The sequence below is a fragment of the Vipera berus genome, assembly GCF_964194415.1.
Source record: "Vipera berus genome assembly, chromosome: 2".
Taxonomy (NCBI): Eukaryota; Metazoa; Chordata; class Lepidosauria; order Squamata; family Viperidae; genus Vipera; species Vipera berus.
The window spans coordinates 198,378,783-198,399,810 of record NC_138203.1 but is presented as its reverse complement, the minus strand read 5'-3'; the positions used below and the strand labels follow the sequence as shown (position 1 = coordinate 198,399,810).

The window sequence follows — 21,028 nt, the reverse complement described above, 5'->3', positions numbered from 1 at the left end:
AGCAGATGCTAGCGACGTGGCAGTCGGTGCTGTCCTATTGCAGCACAACAGTAAAGGCGCATTGCAACCTTGTGCTTACGCGTCCAAAAAACTATCGACCACCGAACGCGCCTGGGCTATCTGGGAGAAAGAGGCCTATGCCGTTCGGTGGGCGTTGGAGACGTGGCGGCATCTCCTGGAGGGGGCAGAGAAGCCCTTTGAAGTATGGACGGACCACAGGAATTTAGAAGCCCTACAGTCCCCACGTAGGTTGTCTCCCAAACACGTACGGTGGGCCCTGTATTTCAGGCGGTTCAGGTTTACCCTGAAGTACGTTCCGGGGGGGAGGAATTTTTTGGCGGATGCCCTCTCACGGCTTCCGCAGTATGACAGCCAGCGGGAGGAGGTGGTACAGGCTCTTGTCCCTCCTCTCAGCCCAGAGGTGGTGCGGGCTGTACGGGACAAGGTTGTGGGTGACCTTGTACAGCGGCTGAAAGAAGCTCTCGTGGGGGACAGCTGGTTGCAGCAGCATCCGCGGCTCCTAACTCGACGGGACGGCTTGGCATGGTATGGGAGTAAGATGTACGTGCCACAGACCATGCGCGAGACTGTACTTTACAGGTGTCATGACGCCAAGCAGGCCGGACACCTCGGGTTCCTAAAAACCCTGCACCTTACCAGGCGTCAGTTCTGGTGGCCCGGGATGAAGAGCCAGGTCAAGGATTATGTTCGGCGCTGCCACACGTGTGCTATGGCCAAACCCCAGCCCAGGAAACCAGCAGGGCTTTTACAGACAGTGGCGGACCCTAGCCGACCATGGCAGGACATCGGGATGGATTTCATCGTGGACCTGCCAGAGAGCCGGGGGTACACTGTTATCTGGACCATAGTTGATCTGTTTTCCAAACAGGCCCATTTTGTCCCGTTGAAGGGCTTGCCTTCGGCCCGGCGTCTGGCCTGGCTGTTTATAACCCACGTGTACCGTTTACACGGAGCGCCTAGACGCATTATCTCGGACCGGGGAGTGCAGTTTACCGCCAGGTTTTGGCGGGAGTTTCTCCAGTTTATCGGGTCGTCCCAGGGATTAAGCTCGGGGTACCATCCCTGCACGAACGGTGCTGCTGAACGGGCCAACGCCGCAGTGGAGCAATATCTACGCAGCTACGTTTCGTACCAGCAGGTGGAATGGGCCGACCTATTGGCGTTTGCAGAAATCACCCACAACAATGCTGTGCACAGCAGCACCGGCCTCCCACCGTACACAGTGGTGTCCGGCTACGATTTCCCTCCCGTTCCCGAGTGCGACCAGGGGTCGTCCTCCCCCTGTCAACCCCAGGAATGGATGCTGCAAATCAGTAAGACATGGGCAGCAACCAAGGAGGCACTGAACAAGCAAGCCAGCATTGTAAAAAACCAAGCAGACAAGAAGCGCCAAACATTCTACACCCCAGGGGTTGGGGACTGGGTGTATTTGTCCACGAAATATTTGAGATTGCAAATACCCAGCAAGAAGCTTGGCCCTAAGTATATAGGCCCATTTCAGGTCACCCACATCATCAACCCGGTCACGGTGCGCCTCCGGTTGCCCAAGTTCCTGGGTAGGGTGCACCCCGTGTTCCACGGGAGCCTGCTAAAACCAGCTCCCGTTCCTGTTCAGGGGGAGACAGTGGGCCCAGGGCCTGTGAGGGATGGGCAATATGAGATACAGGAGATTCTGGATTCCAGGGTGCGGAGGGGGCAGCTGCAATACCTGGTACTATGGAAGGGGTATCCAGCTACAGAGGCGTCGTGGGTGGCAGAGCCAAATGTTCAGGCCCCTCGGCTGGTTAGAGCTTTCCATCGATCGCACCCCAGTAAGCCTTCGGGAGGGGGTCGGGGGGACTCTGCCGCTTTTCTTGGTGCATGTACAAATTCTGTATCTTGCCTTCCAGGAGGAGCCTTGGTGAGGGGGGCCGACTGTCAAGCCCTACGGGCTCGACACTTCACGGGGAGCCAGGGGAGCACGGTTGCGGTTACCCACGCAGCACCGGGAGCCCAGCCACGCCCACACCTACCAGCTGTCCAGCGGGCGAGCGTCGGATCCACGGGCGTGCTGCAAGCTGTGCGGCGGGCGAAGGCAGACGCCCGCGCAGCACCAGGAGCCCAGCCACGCCCACACCTACCAGCTGGCCGGCGGGCGAGCATCGGATCCACGGGCGTGCTGCAGGCTGTGCGGCGGGCGAAGGCAGACGCCCGCGCAGCACCAGGTGCCCAGCCACGCCCACGCCTACCAGTTGGCCGGCGGGCGAGCGTCGGATCCACGGCAGCGCTACGGGAGGCCGCACCAGTGCTGGCGGCCGGGAGACAGTCTGTCTCGACTCAATCAGCTGGGAGGCGGATGGAAGCTGTTGCCGGGGCCCGTAGAGTTCGATCGGCTGGGAGGCGGCTGCAAGCTGAGCGGCGGCTTGAAACGGCTACGGCTGCGACTGTAGACACGCCGGCAGCGACGCGGGGTGCTGAACAGCTGCGCCCGGACTTTGGGGACCACCAAGGGGCCATGGGTGTGACGCAAGGGCTTACAATGGTGGAGGGGAGCACAACCGGGACTTTAGGGGGGGGTGGACTTGTGTCTTTTTCCGCGCTGGGAATCACGGTGGCGGTGGAGGGAGTTGGGCGTGGGGTAATGAAGTAGGGGGGTGGAGTATTTATGCAGGCCAGGCGGATGCTGGTCTGCACGGGGGAGGGGTGGGGCCTAAGGGTGGGGCTGCTACCTTGTTACAGGCATAGAATAAAAGGCGCGTTGGAGAGTGTGACTCTCAACGCTGACTTTATTAATGCTTGGAGATCCTGACATTAAAGGTGCTCTCTGCAGTCATCCGTACTTCGTCGTGGTTTTTCCTGAGTGCCTGTTATTCCCGGCGGAGACGAGGGTTTGACACCTTGCTGACCAGCCTGTGTCAGGGCAGGTCATCTTTTATAGCTTGTTCATCTCTCGCTAATCCCTGTTCTTTTCATTTGCTTTCCTAGATATTTTCACAATGAATGTTTTCCCATGCCCCTATATTACCATCCCCCCCTTTTAATATAAGAAAGCCCCCATATTAGCAAAGAAATCCCCCCCCCATGGAAGAGAAAAGTCTTCCCTGAAGTAAACCTACTCAAGCAGCCAGTCCCTGTGAATGGATATTTAATTTTCATTTACCAAGATAAACTATTCCATTCATAAACAAAATGCCTTCAGCTCCAGCCTCCATAGAAGGCTGGAATTGATCCGATTAAAAAGTAGGGAGACAAAGACACCTCAAATCTACATTCCCCATCCAGCCACAATGGGAGTCAGGCAACAATAATTAGAATACTAAAACTCAAGCACAGATTAAATTTCACAACGAACCTGGCCATCTAAATCATAAAGCCACATAAAAATATCAACCACACAAAAATCCATCCACTCACCAGTTTTGTCAGCTGTTCCAGAACTGATTGCTGAGTCACTTTGATTCTGATTCCTAAACAAATGGAGACCTCCTTTCCTGCAGCATGCTTCCAATTCATTTTTCCAGCGTCTTTCTCCTGGCTTGGAACCGGACCAGAGTTTACTTCCAACACTCCTTTCTACATTCTCTTGTTTGAGATTAACCCAACCCTTTTCTATTCCTCCCCATTATGCCATTTTAGTTTAGATAATTCGGAGATGAAAGGAAAGATGTCCCTTCATTCAACTGCAAGTCATACAAATGGTGGGGTAATGAAGAATTCAGTTCACAGAAGCAAAGAAGCAGCGTTTGTCAAAACTCTGTAGCTTTGTCCCAATGCAATTATGTTTCAGTGTAAAAAATGTTTTAAAAAGAAAAGGGAACCATTGCACTATGGTGGGCACAGGGTAGGAAAAAGAAGAACGCAGACTACTACAGTATGCTTCACTCCCACTGGGAGTTGAAAGGATGAAACGGATAGAAGTGTGCCAGCAGAAAAGGTGGCCAGGGGATTACTAGACCCCATGTTCTTTATGGGCTATTGTTGGATCTACTGGAAGAAACAAAAAAATGGAAGCTGCTGCCCAACTGAGAACACAGCAGCCCAACAGGCTAGGAGCAAATGGCCATGTGGGGCAGCAACCAGCCACTGGAAGGATGGATGTGTACCTGTAGCCAGTTGGGGACATTGTTGGATGTCGAGCCCAAGCCCAAAGATAACACAGTGAATTCCTATCAAGTCCAGCTCTCTATTGGCTTACACCTAATCTCTGAGGGAGATGGGTGGTTCAAACATTTCAATAAACAAATAAATAAATGAAATAATGGAGAAAATCTTGCCGGACTAAAGCTATAGCCTTCTAACCTAGCAGTTTATAACCTAAGAAATTCTAGGATGTGGCTACCCTGGACCTCTTTCTCCCTCCCAGATGCAGTTCAGGACTGTGCAGTCTCTTATTCTCTGAAATGTTACTTTGAATTCTCTGAAATGCAGTATTACTTTGGGAAAGAGAGCAGAGTGCTCCTGTTCAGAGAACGGAATGATTCTAGTTGTACACTAACTATTGGGGTACTTATGGTAGCTCAGAAGGGAAAATAGTATTTTTGAACGAACTTGAACCAACTTCTGAGCTCTGACTCAGGTGTATATGCATGGGGCGAGAAGAGGTTGTTCTTGAGGCCCTTGTCTGTTCTTGTACTCAAGAAATATTGCGTGGCCCTAGACTTACGCAGGTCAATCAGAAAGTACAGATCTTGCCTACAGCTCAGTGAAGAGTGTGGCACTTATTTTTAAAGAAACATGTGTTTTTTACTGCTCACTTCTGACCTATCAATTTAGATCCAATTTAGCCTTTACATACCTGGCACCCTTTACTTGTCCTTCAGTTAAGACAAAGTCACTTACAATAATGTGTAAATGATAGTGGGTGTTTGAAAGTAGGTTGTGGCAAAACAGTTAATAACTGACCATATGGTAGCTTGGAATTGCATTCTTTCGGAATTATATAGTGGGAAAAACCCCAGGATTTTTAGGGAAAAATGCATTTAAATAGCACTGAAATGTTTGTTTGCTTCATTCCAGTTTTGGTGCTAGCTGATGTGGGTGGCATTGCCAGGCTCAGCAAATAGCATTTTAAATGATTCATGAGAAAAAAGTTGTGCAGAAAACTAGACTGGCATGGATTTTGCTAACCCCATTACCCATCACTCTTCTGCCTCCATTGTCTCTATTCCCAGGCAATGCAAGCACCTGACTTTCCTCCCAAAAAATGAGGGGCAAAACCTCACAGATTTTACTCCATCCTGAGGCTGACTTTGAACAGTATTAGAGGAAGAGAGAAATTCTATATTACTGTCAGGACTACTAAGGGCAAGTTACACCCACCCCATTCAAGGGCTCCTGATGAGATGAGGGCAATATCATTACAAAGCTCTAGATTTTATTCTTCATTCTTCCTGAATCATACTTTCAGTACCTTTGATGCTGTTAAATAATACTGGATGAATAAGTCCCCCTGATTCCAATCCATAATTTGGTGTGAATTATGGACTGCTCTGTAAATTTAATTATAATTACAGTGACCATATTTTCTTGGAAAAAATAAAGGACAAATCTGAAGAAGGGGCAAATCTGAAAGAGGTTCATAAAAAATGTTTACATGGATAATTTTGCTTTACAAAGGAAAATTCAAGAGCAAAGCAGCAGGAATACATAAATTACATAAATATAGTGAACAGTTTTCTGAAATGGACTGTCCTTTATTAAAGTCATATGGTTATTGTAACTGCAGTTAACACTGAGGACATTGAGTTAATGGTGGCTTACTCTATAAGGGATGATGAAGCCAGCATAATTTGAGAATCAGCCTTTACTTCTTCTACAGACCATGCTGCAATCTTAAAATACTGACTACTTGACAGTAAGAGTGTAAATTAGCATTTCCATAATCAATGTACATTTTTTTTATTGAAAGGGCCTCAAGAACAAAATGCATGGTTTTAAAATAATACCTGGCAATAACTATAAATAAGAGAATGGAAGAGATATTGATGTTGTTTGGGATAAAAACAATTAAGGATGGACAATGATGAACATTCAGTTTAGCATAAAATATATTTATGAAATTGTTATTATTATAATCAGTCTGAAAAAACAGACTGCAGTCAATAAAGTAGAAAGGATCACATAAATTCCTTATGAAAAGGCAATGCACATTGGATCAGTCATTTCAAGATTATTATTATTATTATTATTATTATTATTATTATTATTATTATTATTATTATTATTATTATTATTATTATTTTAAAAAGTGCTCTCTGCAGTGAAGACTTTGTCTTTTCCTTCTAGGAATATACTGTATGTCTGAGCCAATTTAGCCTTTGTCAATGGGATCTCGTGATGGCTTGCTTGAAATAATCAAAAGGTGCCATTGCTCGCATCTTAAATGATGCTTCTGTTAATAGATATTTAGGAAAGCAAGAGCAAATAATAGGGTTTTAAGGAGGAATACTCTTCTCTAGTCTCTCCAGTTGCTCTGTAAGAAATTTAACGTGTTCCTCAAGATCCTTTTGTTCAATCAGTAGAGTTATCTTCTTCTGTATAAAGTGTTTGTAGTCCTGGAGCTGATTCTCAGTCATGTACTTGGAAAGAATGCCTGACACCACCCTTTCTCTACGATCCAAGTTCTCCTTCAAGTCCTTTGCATCTTCCCGCTGCCTGGATAAAAGTTGGTACCGCTCATTTAAGGATTCCTGAAGATAAACACGACCAAAACAAGGTTAACAGGTAAAATGTAATGGGAATGTAACATAACCTAAGAATTACTGATTCCTTCTGGGATGTCCCTGCAAATCCCTTGTATCTTATGATTAGTGACACTGTGTGTAGCAGATAAATTTAACTAGAATCTCCTTTTCTCGCTTGACTGAATCCAAGCACGTGAGGGACCAAATTAGATGTTTCACCATACTGAAAAGCAGTTGTGGACAGCTGCCGTTTAAAGTTTAAAAAATACGTTGTTCTTTCAGTTGTTCTTTTTAGTTTAATTCCAGCTCTTTTTCTATTCATATTTTCTCTATTATGGATTTGAAAAATGAAAGAAGAGGTAATTTTAAAGGGAATAATGGCAAAAGAAGAAAGGATCTACTTGTAAGCTTGTTTTCTGAGTCCATCTTGAAGTACACGCTCTGTATGTTCCTGTCTTGGATGGCAAACCTCAGACAAGGACTACAGAGGAAGTGTACAGAGTGGGCTTGAGATAACATGCGAAAAACAAGATCTTAAATTAGAAAGATAAGCTTATGGAATGCAGGAAACTGGAACATATATTAATCCTTGTGTTAATTGAAAGGGATAAGCAATAGATAAGGAAAAACAACCAATTTCGGGATGCCATGTAAACTGTTAATGTTTAACTGCTAAAGCTATTGTTCAAGACATACATATATGAGTGAATGTTAACCAATAAAGAACACAGCTGCTCAAGATTCGTGTGAGTCTCCTTTCATACTACATCTACTCATCTCCCATCATGTTCCATCTTCTACCCCAACCCCTTTGGGTGTGGGGGAGGCCCTTTCAACAATAGACAGAGGCTTCACTTCAGTTCCCTGGGCAACTGGGGAAAAAGCACCAGGATGTATTTGAAAGATATAACAGTATAAAACCCCACAGTATCTTTCCTGGCACTCACTTTTTCCTCAGCATCTGTGTTTTCGTCCATTTTCCCCATAGCATTGTGGATCCGGGCAAGGCGGGTGGAGAGACACAGCAGCAAGTTCACAACTTTCTCTAAATCACCCATGAACATCAGGTAGCGCTCAAACTCATTGGGTTTACACATATCTTTCACCAGGGATTCCAGCACTTTCCCATGCGCAGCATGTTCCACAGCTTCAGACTGGATAAGTTCTCTCTCATCCTGAAGAGTCTGCAGATTTGACTGGATGCTCAAAATAATCTGCTTCTGCAAGAAGAAAAACAGCTGAGAATCGGTTACGAATAAACCTTGCGAGACAGGAGGAAGTGCTGTGGCCTAGACAAAAGATATCTCAATCCACATAAGGGAGCAGGATATAAAAAGCACCTCAGAAGGAACTATCCCTAGTGCAGGGGTCCCCAACCCCGGGCTCTGGCCAACAAAACCAGGCAGTGGGAGAGCTCCACTCGGGTTTGCATTCCCTTCAGTGTGGCAGACCTACAAATAACGTATGAGTCTACTCAGATGCAGCATAGATGTGAATCCAGTTTGCAAAGTGGCAATTTGAGGAGACTTTTTAGTTTATTTGAAGTGAGGCAGGCGTGCCTTAATTCATACTGTCCCCAGATCAAAACCCTCCTCAATATGTAATTCTGGAGCTCAGCTTCATGGCCACACGCCACATGCTTGAGAAGAACACTTCAAAGGGAGATAGGAGAGAAAGGAGGAAGGGAAAGGAGAATTGGATTCACAGAATGTGAGAGTATCCTTATGTGTTTCACAGACCACCTGCATCTGCATAACCAACCTATCTAGGCATCCCTTCCCTCCTCTCACTCCAATTTAAATCCTAGATCAGTCTAGCTCATGAAAGCTTATGACACTTTAATAAAATATGTCGGAAAAGAAGCTACTGGTTTCTTGATTTCCCCACCACCACCATCATTGATTAATATGACTCTTCCTATGGTGTCCTCAAAACAGAATGATCTTTGTGACTAGTCACAAGGAGATTTTGGAGCCATTGGATCTCCAAGAAGTGCTAAATGAGGCAAGGAAATTGCAGGTAAATGAAATCAATACTTTGATAATGACATAGGACAGATGCCCCATTGTATTATTAAGGTTTTTCTCTCATTTTGTTTTTTTCTGAAAAAAAATGGTACGAGAAAAGTATTTTATAGTTTGGGAGAGGTGAAGCATTGGAAATTCATTACCGTCTTATAAACGTAGATCTATAGTGTCCATAATTCCTGATTTGATGTTCTGACAAAATGGCTTGCCATCTCATAATGTTTTGTTTGTAAATGAACATATATTCGGCGGGGAAAAAAATATTCAGCAACACAATATTCATTTACCACAAAATAATTCTATAGAATTCAGGGGAAATTTCCTATGAATCGACATGTATAAGGCTGTTGTGCCATTCAACTACTTACTTTCTTACTTGTGATTCTGTCTACATCAGGAAGACTTTCTTTATTTTCATTCAGGATTTGATTTATATGAAGTATGTCATCTTCTGCTCTGTATCCAAGTTCATTTGAAGCTCCATGATATGGATCTGTTCCACACTCATTGCTTCTTTGGCTGCAAAAATTAAACACTCACAACATTATCATCCAACCATGTAACAAACAATTAGCCAATAAATGGTTTAAATTATTCTAGACCATTTTTCTTCCAAGCACTTAAACTGATCCTTAAAAATATGTACCACATCCACGATCCTACCTAATGTTTTTATGCATATCAGAGATAGACTGGTATACGCTTGTTTAAATATTTCCCAGTGCAACCTAGGTATGTTTTGACTGCTAAGCCACTGAACAATACTAACATCCTTGCTTTCCTAATGTGGCATATGGTTTTTAGTGGTCTGGTGTGGCTGCTGTTGTGCTAGTGTGAGTCAGCAAAAAGGAAAAAAAGGGAGAAGAACTTTAGTTTTAGCCATGATGTGCAGGTGTAAAGTTAACCTGCCTGATGAGCTAAACTGGCTGCTATCCAGGATAATTGTGGGGCAGCTGTAGACAGTGGTCCCACTGATTCAGCCTTGTAAACACGTGTTGGGGACTAGAACCTTTCTAGGGGTCATGTTGCTGGTGTAACCCAAAATTTGAGAGAAAGAGTAGGGGAAAGAAGGAGGGGAGAAAACACGTGAATTACAAAAACTCTTGTAGAAGGCAGTGGCTGGAGACAACAATTGGAGGGTACAGTCTGAAGTGACTGTGCAAAGCAGTTGTTGGTTCCTGAGTCAGAAGGGGAGAATAATAATAATAATAATAATAATAATAATAATAATAATAATAATAATAATAATAATAATAATAATAATAATAATAATAATAATAATAAAGTTGGAAGGGACCTTGGAGGTCATCTAGTCCAACCCCCTGCTCAGGCAGGAAACCCTATACCATTTCAGGCAAATGGCTGTCCAGTCTCTTCTTAAAAACCTCCAGTGTTGGAGCATTCACCACCTCTGGAGGCAGGTTGTTCCACTGGTTAATTGTTCTAACTGTCAGGAAGTTTCTCCTTAGTTCTAGGTTGCTTCTCTCCTTGACTAGTTTCCATCCGTTGCTTCTTGTCCTGCTTTCAGGTGCTTTGGAGAATAGCCTGACTCCCTCTTCTTTGTGGTAGCCCCTGAGATATTGGAACACTGCTATCATGTTAACATGCGATTTCCTGGTGGAAGGGAAGCAAAATCCCTGAGAGATGGCATCTTCACACAAGACTCAAGAGGAGAATGAGGGAGATGGTTGGCTATGGATGGAGGATTGGAATCTTTGATGAAATCCTAGTCTTTGGGAAAGGATTGAAAACCTAAATATAAATATACCTCCCCTCCAGTTCCAAAAGAACCCAGTCACACTGTGACACCCAATTAGTAGATATCACTAATAGGTGTTTATAGTGAGGAAAGTTCTGAAAGAATAATTTTCTTGCTGTCTTGGGCTTGAAGCCAGTATTATAAGGTTGCATTTTCAAAGTTGGAGGTAATATCACAGAAAAAGGTAGTATCAGCAGGAGAGAAAGAGAAGGAAAGGGGACATCCGATAAAGGAAGAAACAATAATTTTGTTGCCACTGCACCTTGTGGTTCCACTAGATGACAATAGCAATAGCATTTAGACTTATATACCACTTCATAGTGCTTTACAGTCCTCTCTAAGCAGTTTACAGAGTCAGCATATTGCTCCCAACAACCTGGGAAAGATGAAAGGCTGAGTCAATCTTGAGCTGGTCAGGATCGAACTCCTGGCAGAGGGCAGAGTTAGCTTGCAATACTGCATTCTAACCACTAAACCACCACACCTCTTGGATCCCACATGCCCATTTTTTTAAAAAAAAATAAGTTGATTATATAAACACCAGACATTTCTGTCAAAAAATTGCCAAAATTCTTTGTAGCATCATTGCAAACTATCTGATCTAAGAGTATTTATTCATCTACATAATATATTCTACTTTGACTGAATCTCAGACCTTCCATATACAAATCATGTCCTCTACCACTGAACTGTAGTCCTTCCTTCAGGATAGTGTCACGTGTTTTAACAAATGCTGTATCTCTGATGTTCATGTAAAAACAAAAACAAAATTCCAGAAGAATCACAACAGCTTCAGTCAAATTTGTTAGCTGGAGAAGGTGCTACCGAACTCCTGATTTTTCGTGATATTAGATTAACATAGCTCTCCACCTACTGTGCCCATGATATTCATGCACCAATGTATTTTTTCCCAATTGCAGACAATTCACAGAGTTATTAACATCCATTTTGCTGCACTCATTTGTTTCTACACTTACATTCGGTTTAAAGTTCCGTGCTTTCTAAACTTACTCATTTGCTTGGGCAGATTGAACCCCCCCATTCCTTCTGTGAGTCCTCTGTATCACTGAAGTGTTCACAGGAAAAAGGCCTTCCATGAGATCATAAACAGTCTTTCTCGAAGGATGAGGGATGAGGATATCAACCAGAGATCTGTCTTCCGCAATAGTCTCAGCTGCAAGATGGTCATACTTTTGGTCCTGTTGAGATTTGGACTGAGCTATGGATAAAGCTGTATCTTGCAATGAAAACTGAGGCTCATGTTCATTTTGCAGAACGTTTAAATTTGCAAATTGTTGACTCAAATGTTGAGGTCCTTCATTGTCTGTGCAATTATCTGTTTTCTTTTCCGATTCATCTGATGTGTCTTCTTTCTCTGTATCCTGCCACTGGGTTCCCCCAGGATCACTGACCACTTCAGAGTTTTCACTTATTTCTTGCTTCAGCTGAGAATTCTTATTGATTTCTTTGGAGAACAAAGACAATTCAGCTTCTTCACCATGCGAATTCTCTAAGGATTTCTTATTGTCTTCACTGTCTCCAGAATCTTCTTTCTCAATCACAGAGAAGCTAGAACAAAAAAAGTAGATACAGAATTATACAATCTTTTTTTATGATACTTTTAAAAAAGTATTTAAAAATACTTTTTTAAAACGATGCTTTTTTTAAAATGATACTTCTTTTTTAAAATGATGCTTCTTGTGAGCCAATGCGTGCGGTGAGTTTATTTGTGACAGTAAGCCACGATATACTTTGTTTAATTTTGGTTTAGGATATTGTATAAATCCAAATATTGTGGTCATATTCCAGGGCTGCTTTAGATCTCATTTTTTCCAAACTTTTAAAAAAGTTTTAGAGCTGCACTCTACCATAATCCATATTTATATAACTAAAAAAATAGTTTTTCCCAGATGGTATTAATTTGGAAACAGTGTCGAATATTTCTTTGGACAGTCTTGTTTTCTATTTCCCATCCACCCAAACTGTAATATCATAAAGTTTTGATGGATGCAAAATTCTGTATAATAGCACTACTGGAACATCACAGGAAGTACCATAAATGTTTCACATGTCTCAATCACGTCCTGTCGGGATTAATATTTTTTTCTCAAAACAAACAAACAAAAAACCCAGAAATTAGTTATAAAACTTCATCTAAAGATGTACTTGTATGAAGTTTACATGATTAATTCCTTTATTATTTTCAAAATTATATTTAAAAAAATGCTGAAATGCTGAAGTCAGAAGACCTTATCCAATAAAAGTATTTTTGGTTCCCATTCATTATTTAAACATATTTCTTGGTTTAGGTGACTTGTCTTTATAAATAAGCATGGGGATTGTGTGTGGTGGGGGGGGGGTTGCAAAAAGGAACTTGATGTTTGGTTTGTGCATGGTTTACCATAATAGCTATGCTCCTCTTTTTGATTCGGGTAAGTTGGAAACTTCATCAGCCATTTACCTCTAATGACTTATAGCATCTTTGTCAAGATCATTAATGCAGGGCATGAGCAAGGAAGCAAAAAGACCCCAGATTACAATAAGGATTTTTAATGCCGTCATTAGGCTAAAGTACAGAATGTGGGGAAACCGTGACAGGAATTTGTAACTGACTTCATTCTGAAAAAAGTGTCTTTGATAGTTTTAAATCTTTTCTTTTCGGGCTTTTTGTAACCTAGACTGAGTTGCTATTTATAAGTCACTAATGAACTCTGCTAATAAGGGACACGGTGGCTCAGTGGGTTAGGACGCTGAGCTTGTCAATCAGAAGGTCAGCAGTTTGGCGGGTCGAATCCCAAGTGCCGTAGCAGAGTGAGCGCCTGTTACTCGTCCCAGCTTCTGCCAACCTAGCAGTTTGAAAGCACGTAAAAAATGCAAGTAGAAAAATAGGGACCACTACGGTGGGAAGGTAACAGTGTTCCGTGCGCCTTTGGCGTCTAGTCATGCCGGCCACATGACCACGGAGACGTCCTCGGACAAGCACTGGCTCTTCGGCTTTGAAACGGAGATGAGCACCGGCCCCTAGAGTTGGAAAACGACTAGCACGCATGTGCGGGGGATCCTTTACCTTTACCTAATGAACTCTGCTACCTGTTGATTGTTCATATATATAATTCCTCCTATTTTCTTTCACAGTCTTCATAATCTCACCCAGGCATTGCTGAATTTCTGCCATTTTGGTATAACAACGATTGGATTACTCTAGAAAATTCTATGAATCACTGTTGGGAAAATGACTCTACGCTAATCAGCTTTTACTGGATAGTTATACCATATTGCATTGTAATGTGATTGCTTAATATATATGTTACCACGTGTTTAATATATTTTGTAGTTAATTCTCCTCAGTGTTTTCTATAAAATGGCAAGTTATAAATTTAACAAATTTTTCAAGGAATTTTCTGCTATTGGCTCAAAAATGTCCTTTTTGAAATACACACTTTAAGCATAAGTCTGGGAAAACATTGATTCCTTCGATTGCTTACGGTGAAAGAGAGAGGGAAGCCATACAAGGGACATAACAGGTTCTCTGTGAGGAACAAACCACTTTTTAGATAATGCCACTGGAGAGAAAAAAATGGAAATGTAAGAAAAGGAGAAAAATAAAAGAAGAAACTAAAAATTGAAGAGCTGCAGGAAGGGAAATTACAAAGGCTTCTTAAAAGTGTATTAGAAGATGGCAGAGGAAATTAAAGTACATTAATGAAAAGTATGGAAAAGGATCTTTGGTGGAATGATAAAGCGAAAGAAGATTAGGGTGAGGGAAAATGCATATGAAAATGCAAGACATTTCCTACACCCTGCATGCAAAGCACATATAGGGGGACGATGTTCATCTCCGCGTATGAAAATTCTAATGAAGTCAAGTGGCCAGATTAATTATACGGTCCCATTTACCTGTGATGTGCAGCGTAATATTCATGATCCTGAGTTGACGAAGTTGAAAAAGCTGTAGATCTATAGTAATCCTAAAAAAATAAAATAAAAATTCTGTGAGGAAATTTCATCATTACAAAGCATCCCGTGTTGTTGTTGTTTTAAAACATTTAATGTAAACATGATATTGGTATAAAATAACATCTTAGCAACAGGAAGTGAGAATGTTTGGGGTCAAAATGTTGTGCATAGTGACTCTGGTTAAAGAATGTAGATTGCTAAGAATCCAAATAGACATGTTTTCAGTTCAAAGGCAGAAACAAAGACTTTGATACTTACCAGACCTACTGGAATGGCCAATAAGAGAACAGCAGGTCAGCTTGATTACCAAGATAGGCTTAACTATGGGCGTGTTTTGCCCTGCATGGTATTTTGATACTCTGCAAAGCATTTCACCCCTCTTTATGATTCAGACTGACCACTGGTAGAACACTCACCCAAGGATTGCCAACCCTAGAGAGAATCTAAAGATTGTTTTATATTTTTTAAATTTAGTAGGCTACACAGACTCACTGGTCTCTTGCACCTAAATGAGCCAAGTGCAAGAGTTCAGAGATTAGACATCGTATATCAAATGTTGACCAAAGTTTGAGCATGAGAATATTTATAGCTCAGGGATGAAATGAAGGATCCTTGGTGCTCTCTAACGTTGGTGGTTTTCTTGCAGACATTTCTTTACCAAACTAGGTGACATCACCAGTATTGATGATTAACTACAATACTAAGAAAAAGTATTTTTTAGAACTAATAAGAGTGCAACATAACAAGGGGAAAGGCTGGCTGACTTCTACTGAAGTCATCCCTCCAACGGGATCAGAAGTGGCTTGTCTCTCACACAATAAATTCAGTGCTTCACACTCGCTGAGCTTGCTGGTGAAACCACTTGATTATTGCCTAAATAGTGATCATATGGCATCATTTAACTTCACTACAGGTAGTCCTCGACTTAACAATCATTTGTTTAGTGACCGTTCAAAGTTACTATGGCACTGAAAAAAGTGACCTCTTTTCTCTCTAGTCTTTTAAAACAAGTAGCTCAAGGGTTACCATCTGAAAAGATGTAAGGTTCTCTCATTTCCCTGTAATATGAGAACTATCCCTCTCCTTAAATTCCATTTAAATATATAAAGTAGCCTTCTCCATCCATGCCCTACATATTAATTGGATCACACGTTCCATCACTGTCATCCAGCATGGATATATCTAGAGGAAATTGAGAAGGTATACAGTATTATAGACTTGATATCTAAGCCTCAAAAAAACCTAAAAAACCAAGTACAATGATCCATTACCCTTTTTCTGTTTGTTTTTTAAATAGCTATATGAATGCTATGCTTTCTTTTAAAAATGATTAAAGAAAGTTTCTTATCAGAAAAATAGGTAATTGAAATCTCTTGAATTGAGAAAATAGGTAATTGAAGTTTTGGCACCAAGAGTTGTATATTTCTTATCTAGTGTAGAGAAATAAATATAGAACATGACAGAAAATTTTAAAAGGTAATTTAAAAAACAGCAAGATTCAAGTATTATCAAAGACAGAGAGTTGTCCATGGACATATTTTTTTTGTTTTTTTAGCCGAAAATCAAGTTGGGAACATAAAGCAGATTACATGGCAAACTATGGAACAATATCATATCTTTGATAGACAGAAATCAGTTGAGCTTCACTATCTCTGTCATGGCACATTACATGATATTTGATCACCTTTAAACTCAAGACAAAACTTCTTACTCAAAAACCACTAGCATACAGAAAACAGTAAACTTTGAAAATAGTTTGTCACCAATAAATTTCACATACAAATCATTTTACATGAAATGGATGTGATTTCCAGGAAAAAACAAAAACCAAAATGATTGGGTTTTGAAAATAATATTGTCCTGCCTCATTCAGGCTGTTCCCTTGGATAAGACAGAATTGAAAAGAAGTTGGAAGCCAAGGGCGTCATTTATTTCTGCTCACCCCATCAGGACCTATAGAGTAGGATGGTGCAGGTCCCTTTTATGTCGTTCCATGAGACCCTCTTTGTCACAGTGCCTGCTCCATTGAACAGCATCAACTAGGTCTGGATGGCCCTGACCTGTTGGCCTTTTATAAGGCACTAAAAACCTGGATGTTTCCACAGGCATTTGGGGCAGAATGAGTTAAACAAGCACCAATGGTGGCTTTGTCTCTTCTGGTGATTCATCAGCTGAAATGCAATTATTTTTAGATTCTGATTTATGTCATTTCATTATGACTAATTTGGTATCCCGGATAAGTATTTTTGCATATATTTTTGTGTATTATGATGCTTCTTTCCTTTTCCTTTTTTTTGCTTTAATCCTCTGCGCTATGAAAAGTTATTGCTGTAAGACTACATACATTGTTTAAATAATAAATAGAACATAAGAAACCAGAATTTTACATTACACAGGAAATCTTGGCCAAAACAATTCTATATCTAAGATAAAAAAGATATTACTTAGTCTTTCATTCTTGCAAAATTCAGCTCTTTTTTAAAAAAAAACCTATCATGACACATCTTCCAGTAATCTATTAACTATTTTATGATATTAAAGTGTTGGGAAAGGAAGAATAAAAATATTATAGCAAGTTGCTGTTTACGTCACAGTGATCTCAATGAAAGAGAAAGTTGTCCAGATATTTTCTCTTTCTTTCTGTTTAATTATTAATATCCAGACCTGCTGAAGTTCAATTGACATTACAGTATGTGAGATAATTTTTCAATTTCTCAGATTATGAAATTCATTCCTCAAGATCATGCTGGAAATAAATGTGACAATAAAGCTATAAGTTATACCTTCCTCCCTCATTTTTTTTTCTTTCAGTAATCTCTTCAATAAATTGCCTTTACACAGATAAAATTCAGACTCACATGTATTATAGTATACGAAAGGGAAAAAGCACATTATGTGTTAATAGCTTCATAACTACCTGAACAGGAGAAGGAACCGATTGGGATCTTTCTCGAACTCTGCTGGAAACAGAATCTGAGTGAAGAAAACTTTGAGCAGGTGCGTATTTGCTCTTATAGCTTTCTTCACCGATAGCAGGCTGTGCTTTTGAATTCAGCAGTTCAGACTCCGGTGATCTGACAATACATCTATCAGCTGTGGTGGTTGTAGAGGTTAAAGTAGGGAAGACAGAAGGTGGTTCATGGATTCTCCCAGAAGCAAGGAATGGAAAGAACATGTTCTGTGATTTTTTAATGGTACCAGGATTGGAAATGTTGTCTTCTGGAAACCTTTTTGAACTCGAAATTCTGAGTTGTGAAGTCTGCTGTGACCAGTTCTTTGCCATGGCAGGCTGTTGCCCAATCTTTCGTTCCATGTACTCTAGGAGTGCATTGTGCTGCAATTGCTTCAGTTCAGCTCTTGAAATGGCCCTGCTTTGATTTTCCAGAGCTTTACTTCTGATTATCCTTATTCCCTGTCCGGTAATCTCATCAGACCGGGATCTTACCTTTTTCTGTCCCCATGATATATTTTGATCTCTCTGGTCATCCAATTGGTTGAGCTTATCAGGTTCAGAATAAGACATCTTCTTTTGTTCTTTAGTTGCCCTTTTTCTTCCTCCAATCCGAACAGTCTGTTGCTTTTTGGATTCCCAGTCTGGATAAGTATTTTCCTCTGGCTTGGATGGAGGAATTGATTTGGAATCCTCATTTGTACTAGATAATGACAATGACCTTAGATGTTGAATAGAGGGCCTTGAAGAGGGCTGCTCTTTCAGCCGAACTGGCAAACTCATCTGTAAATCCCTCCTCTTAAAAGATGTTTCTCTTAGGACTTTCTGTTGGGCAACTTTAAGTTTTTCTCGGTAGTCATCGTTGAACTTTTCATCCAAGGAACCTTCATTCGTGTTGGCAATATCATCCACATGGCTGTCACCGTCTTTTGGCATTATTACTGGTTCAGCCAAGCCTGAAGGATTATTGCTCCTTGGAGATCTCATCAAAAAGTCTTCATGTTCTTGGTCCTGATTTTTATAATTCATAAAGCTGGAATTTCTCCCGCCAGATAGATAATAAAGCAAAGGAGTTGTCTTTCTATTTATCTTGATATTGGTAGACTCATTCTGGCCTTGACTTTCAGTCTTTGAAAATGGCAGTCTGGGAAAACCAAAAGGCTTTAGCATTTCCCCCTGTGTAAGATTTGCTAAAAGGCTGGAGCTGCTGGTTGCATTCTGCTCTGTTTTTCCGGGGCCGCTGAATAATTGAGAAGCAACTTCCTCTGCATCATGGTTGAAATAAGATCCTGAAGGTGATGTTTTATAAATCTTACCGTAAGATGTTTCAGTAGTAGCCAAAGCTTGAGATGGCAGCTTCTGGATTTTTAAAACTTGCTGCCAAACGCTTCTGTTGTTTCCTTCTTCAGAACAAAAAGTGCAGTCCTTATCTTCAGAGGTATTAATTATTCTCGGTGTAACTTTATTAGGAACAGAGCTGTCAGCGCATTTGAAACTTTTACTGCTCTTGTCTGTACTGTGATCGAAACCTGAATAATCATCAACTCTGAACAGGTCCAGAAGCCCGTAAAGCTGCCTTTCCCGTTTCCTGGGTATTGCAGCCCTGCTTGTCAAATCTGCTTCTCCAAAGGGTGGCTTGTGTACACTGCTGGCATAATACTGTTTGTTCTCCAGTGGATCATTAACAGGTTTGTGGTTGGTCTGCAGTGAAAGAGAAGGCTTAGCCCTCACTGCCTCTGGAATTTTATCAGCATGAATTGCATTCCGAGCAGTCAAAATCTCTGGGCTCTTCTTGGCTAATGAATCAGATTTTGACTTTTCTTGAAGAATAGAATGCATGGTGGAAGAGGTAGTACTATTCTTTGTGGTATCCAGGTTAGTGTGGCACCAAATTACACCCTTTTCTGTGGCTGAACTTTCATTCTGAGAAAATAAGCGCCAACAGTCATTACAGCAATTTGGTAGGGTGTGCAAAAGAAGCCCTTGGTTGTCCTCTTCCATGTATGTTTCTCCTTGAACATTACTGCTAAAGCAAATTCCAGCATGAGTTTCATCCACATTTTTATTCCTTTTATAGTTATCTACTTGAGCTGTTGGGGATGGTGAATGAGAAAGCAGAGGTGAGGGCCTGACCAATGGCGATGAGGTTTGGTATAACTTCTCAAGGTTTGGCTTGCCTCCATATGATTTGGTATAGGCAGGACTGTCCAACCTATGGTAATTGCATTTTCTCACTGTCTTGTCTTCATACATTTGTCCATGCTCAAAATGTCCTGCACTGGGATTATAAATACTTCCTAGGTATGCTGAGCCCATATCTGGCAATTGCTTCAGAAGAAGCAAATCATGTTCACTGAAGCCTAAAGACACAGGGACGTCTGGAAGATTAGAGTTCCCTGAGAAAGAACTGTATGCAGAATCTGTTTTTCCAGAAATGTGCATACATTGGTCTATGCCAGGAAGAGGGTTCTCTGGTGAAAAAATGTGAACATTGTTAGGTGAGACCAATGGTGACAAGAGCTCGGCTGTTTCTTTGACATGTCCAGGGTGCCATTTTGATACTTCGCTATCAGAAGAAGACATGCTGTACTATGAATCAGGCTAGCCTTCCAGAAAATAAGGAATCTGAAGAGATTTCTGGTCTTATTGCCAGGAATGCACATATTGGAACATATTTCTTTGGAGAAAGTTTCACCCGTCAGCTTCACCTTTCATGAGAAGAGGAAATGGATGCTAGAAAAGAAAAAATAGAGAATTAAAACATATCTGTTTGTATGTTTTTCTAGCTAATCACTGGGATGGTAAACCCAGCAAAACATTTATCAACACAGATGTTTCAAACATCCGGTACCACATCTTGTAAAGAAAATATTCTATCTCTCATTATATAATTCAAAAAATTACTCTTATGATTAAATATACCTGTGAAACTCTGGTGCATAATTATTAATATGTCACACTCATACTTTATGAAATAATTGTGGGATTGTTTTCTGGTGTGATTGTTTTATAGATACATCTGCTACTGGAATTTCAATCTTGTAATTAATATTATAGTTTTTATAATAATACATTACATATATTTTATCACATATGTTGCAGTTTTTAACCAATAGAGCAAACAAATACCTGATACCAAATATTAGGAGTAACAGCACTGAAGTCGTAACTATGAATCCTATTGTCACATGAATTATATTTATATGTGCATTAACATTAGGAGAGGAGATCATGTTAACTTCTCTCATCTGTTACATGAATATATTTATTTTACAAATTATCTGTCTGGTGATCAGTGACTGGCTGATTATCCCAAAGATGCTTTTTTTTTCACAAGGCAACTGGATTTTCTTGTTTTTCTTTGAAAGTCCAGTTGCCTCGTGGAAAAAAAAGCATCCTTGGGATAACTATGACCTGGATGACTGAGAACCTCCATAGACACTGACTGATGGTGACACAGCAAAAACTGCCATGTTTATTCACCCCTCCTCCACTTGTACTTCTATCCAGAAACATTTCATTGGTTAGCCTTAAAAAAAAATCAAATTGTTTTCAGGGAAAGATTTTATCTGCTTTTGTCCACCTCTGTGTGAAATCTGAACAGATTTTGTTTCTGCCATTTATTCATTTGCCCATAAAACAATTCCTCTCT

At 41.0% G+C, this 21,028-nt stretch overlaps 1 protein-coding gene across 1 annotated transcript; it reads right to left on the bottom strand.

Annotated features, from left to right (window-relative positions):
• Positions 1 to 6,029: 6,029 nt before the first annotated feature.
• On the bottom strand, positions 6,030 to 19,959 carry SHROOM1 (shroom family member 1; the record flags this gene model as incomplete). The annotated part of the gene is made up of 6 exons (XM_081316321.1): positions 6,030 to 6,689; positions 7,631 to 7,903; positions 9,079 to 9,229; positions 11,481 to 12,038; positions 14,367 to 14,437; positions 17,344 to 19,959. The coding sequence occupies 6 exons, from the start codon at positions 19,957 to 19,959 to the stop codon at positions 6,435 to 6,437; spliced, it is 3,924 nt and encodes a 1,307-aa protein (XP_081172447.1). The 3' UTR covers positions 6,030 to 6,434.
• Positions 19,960 to 21,028: the final 1,069 nt, after the last annotated feature.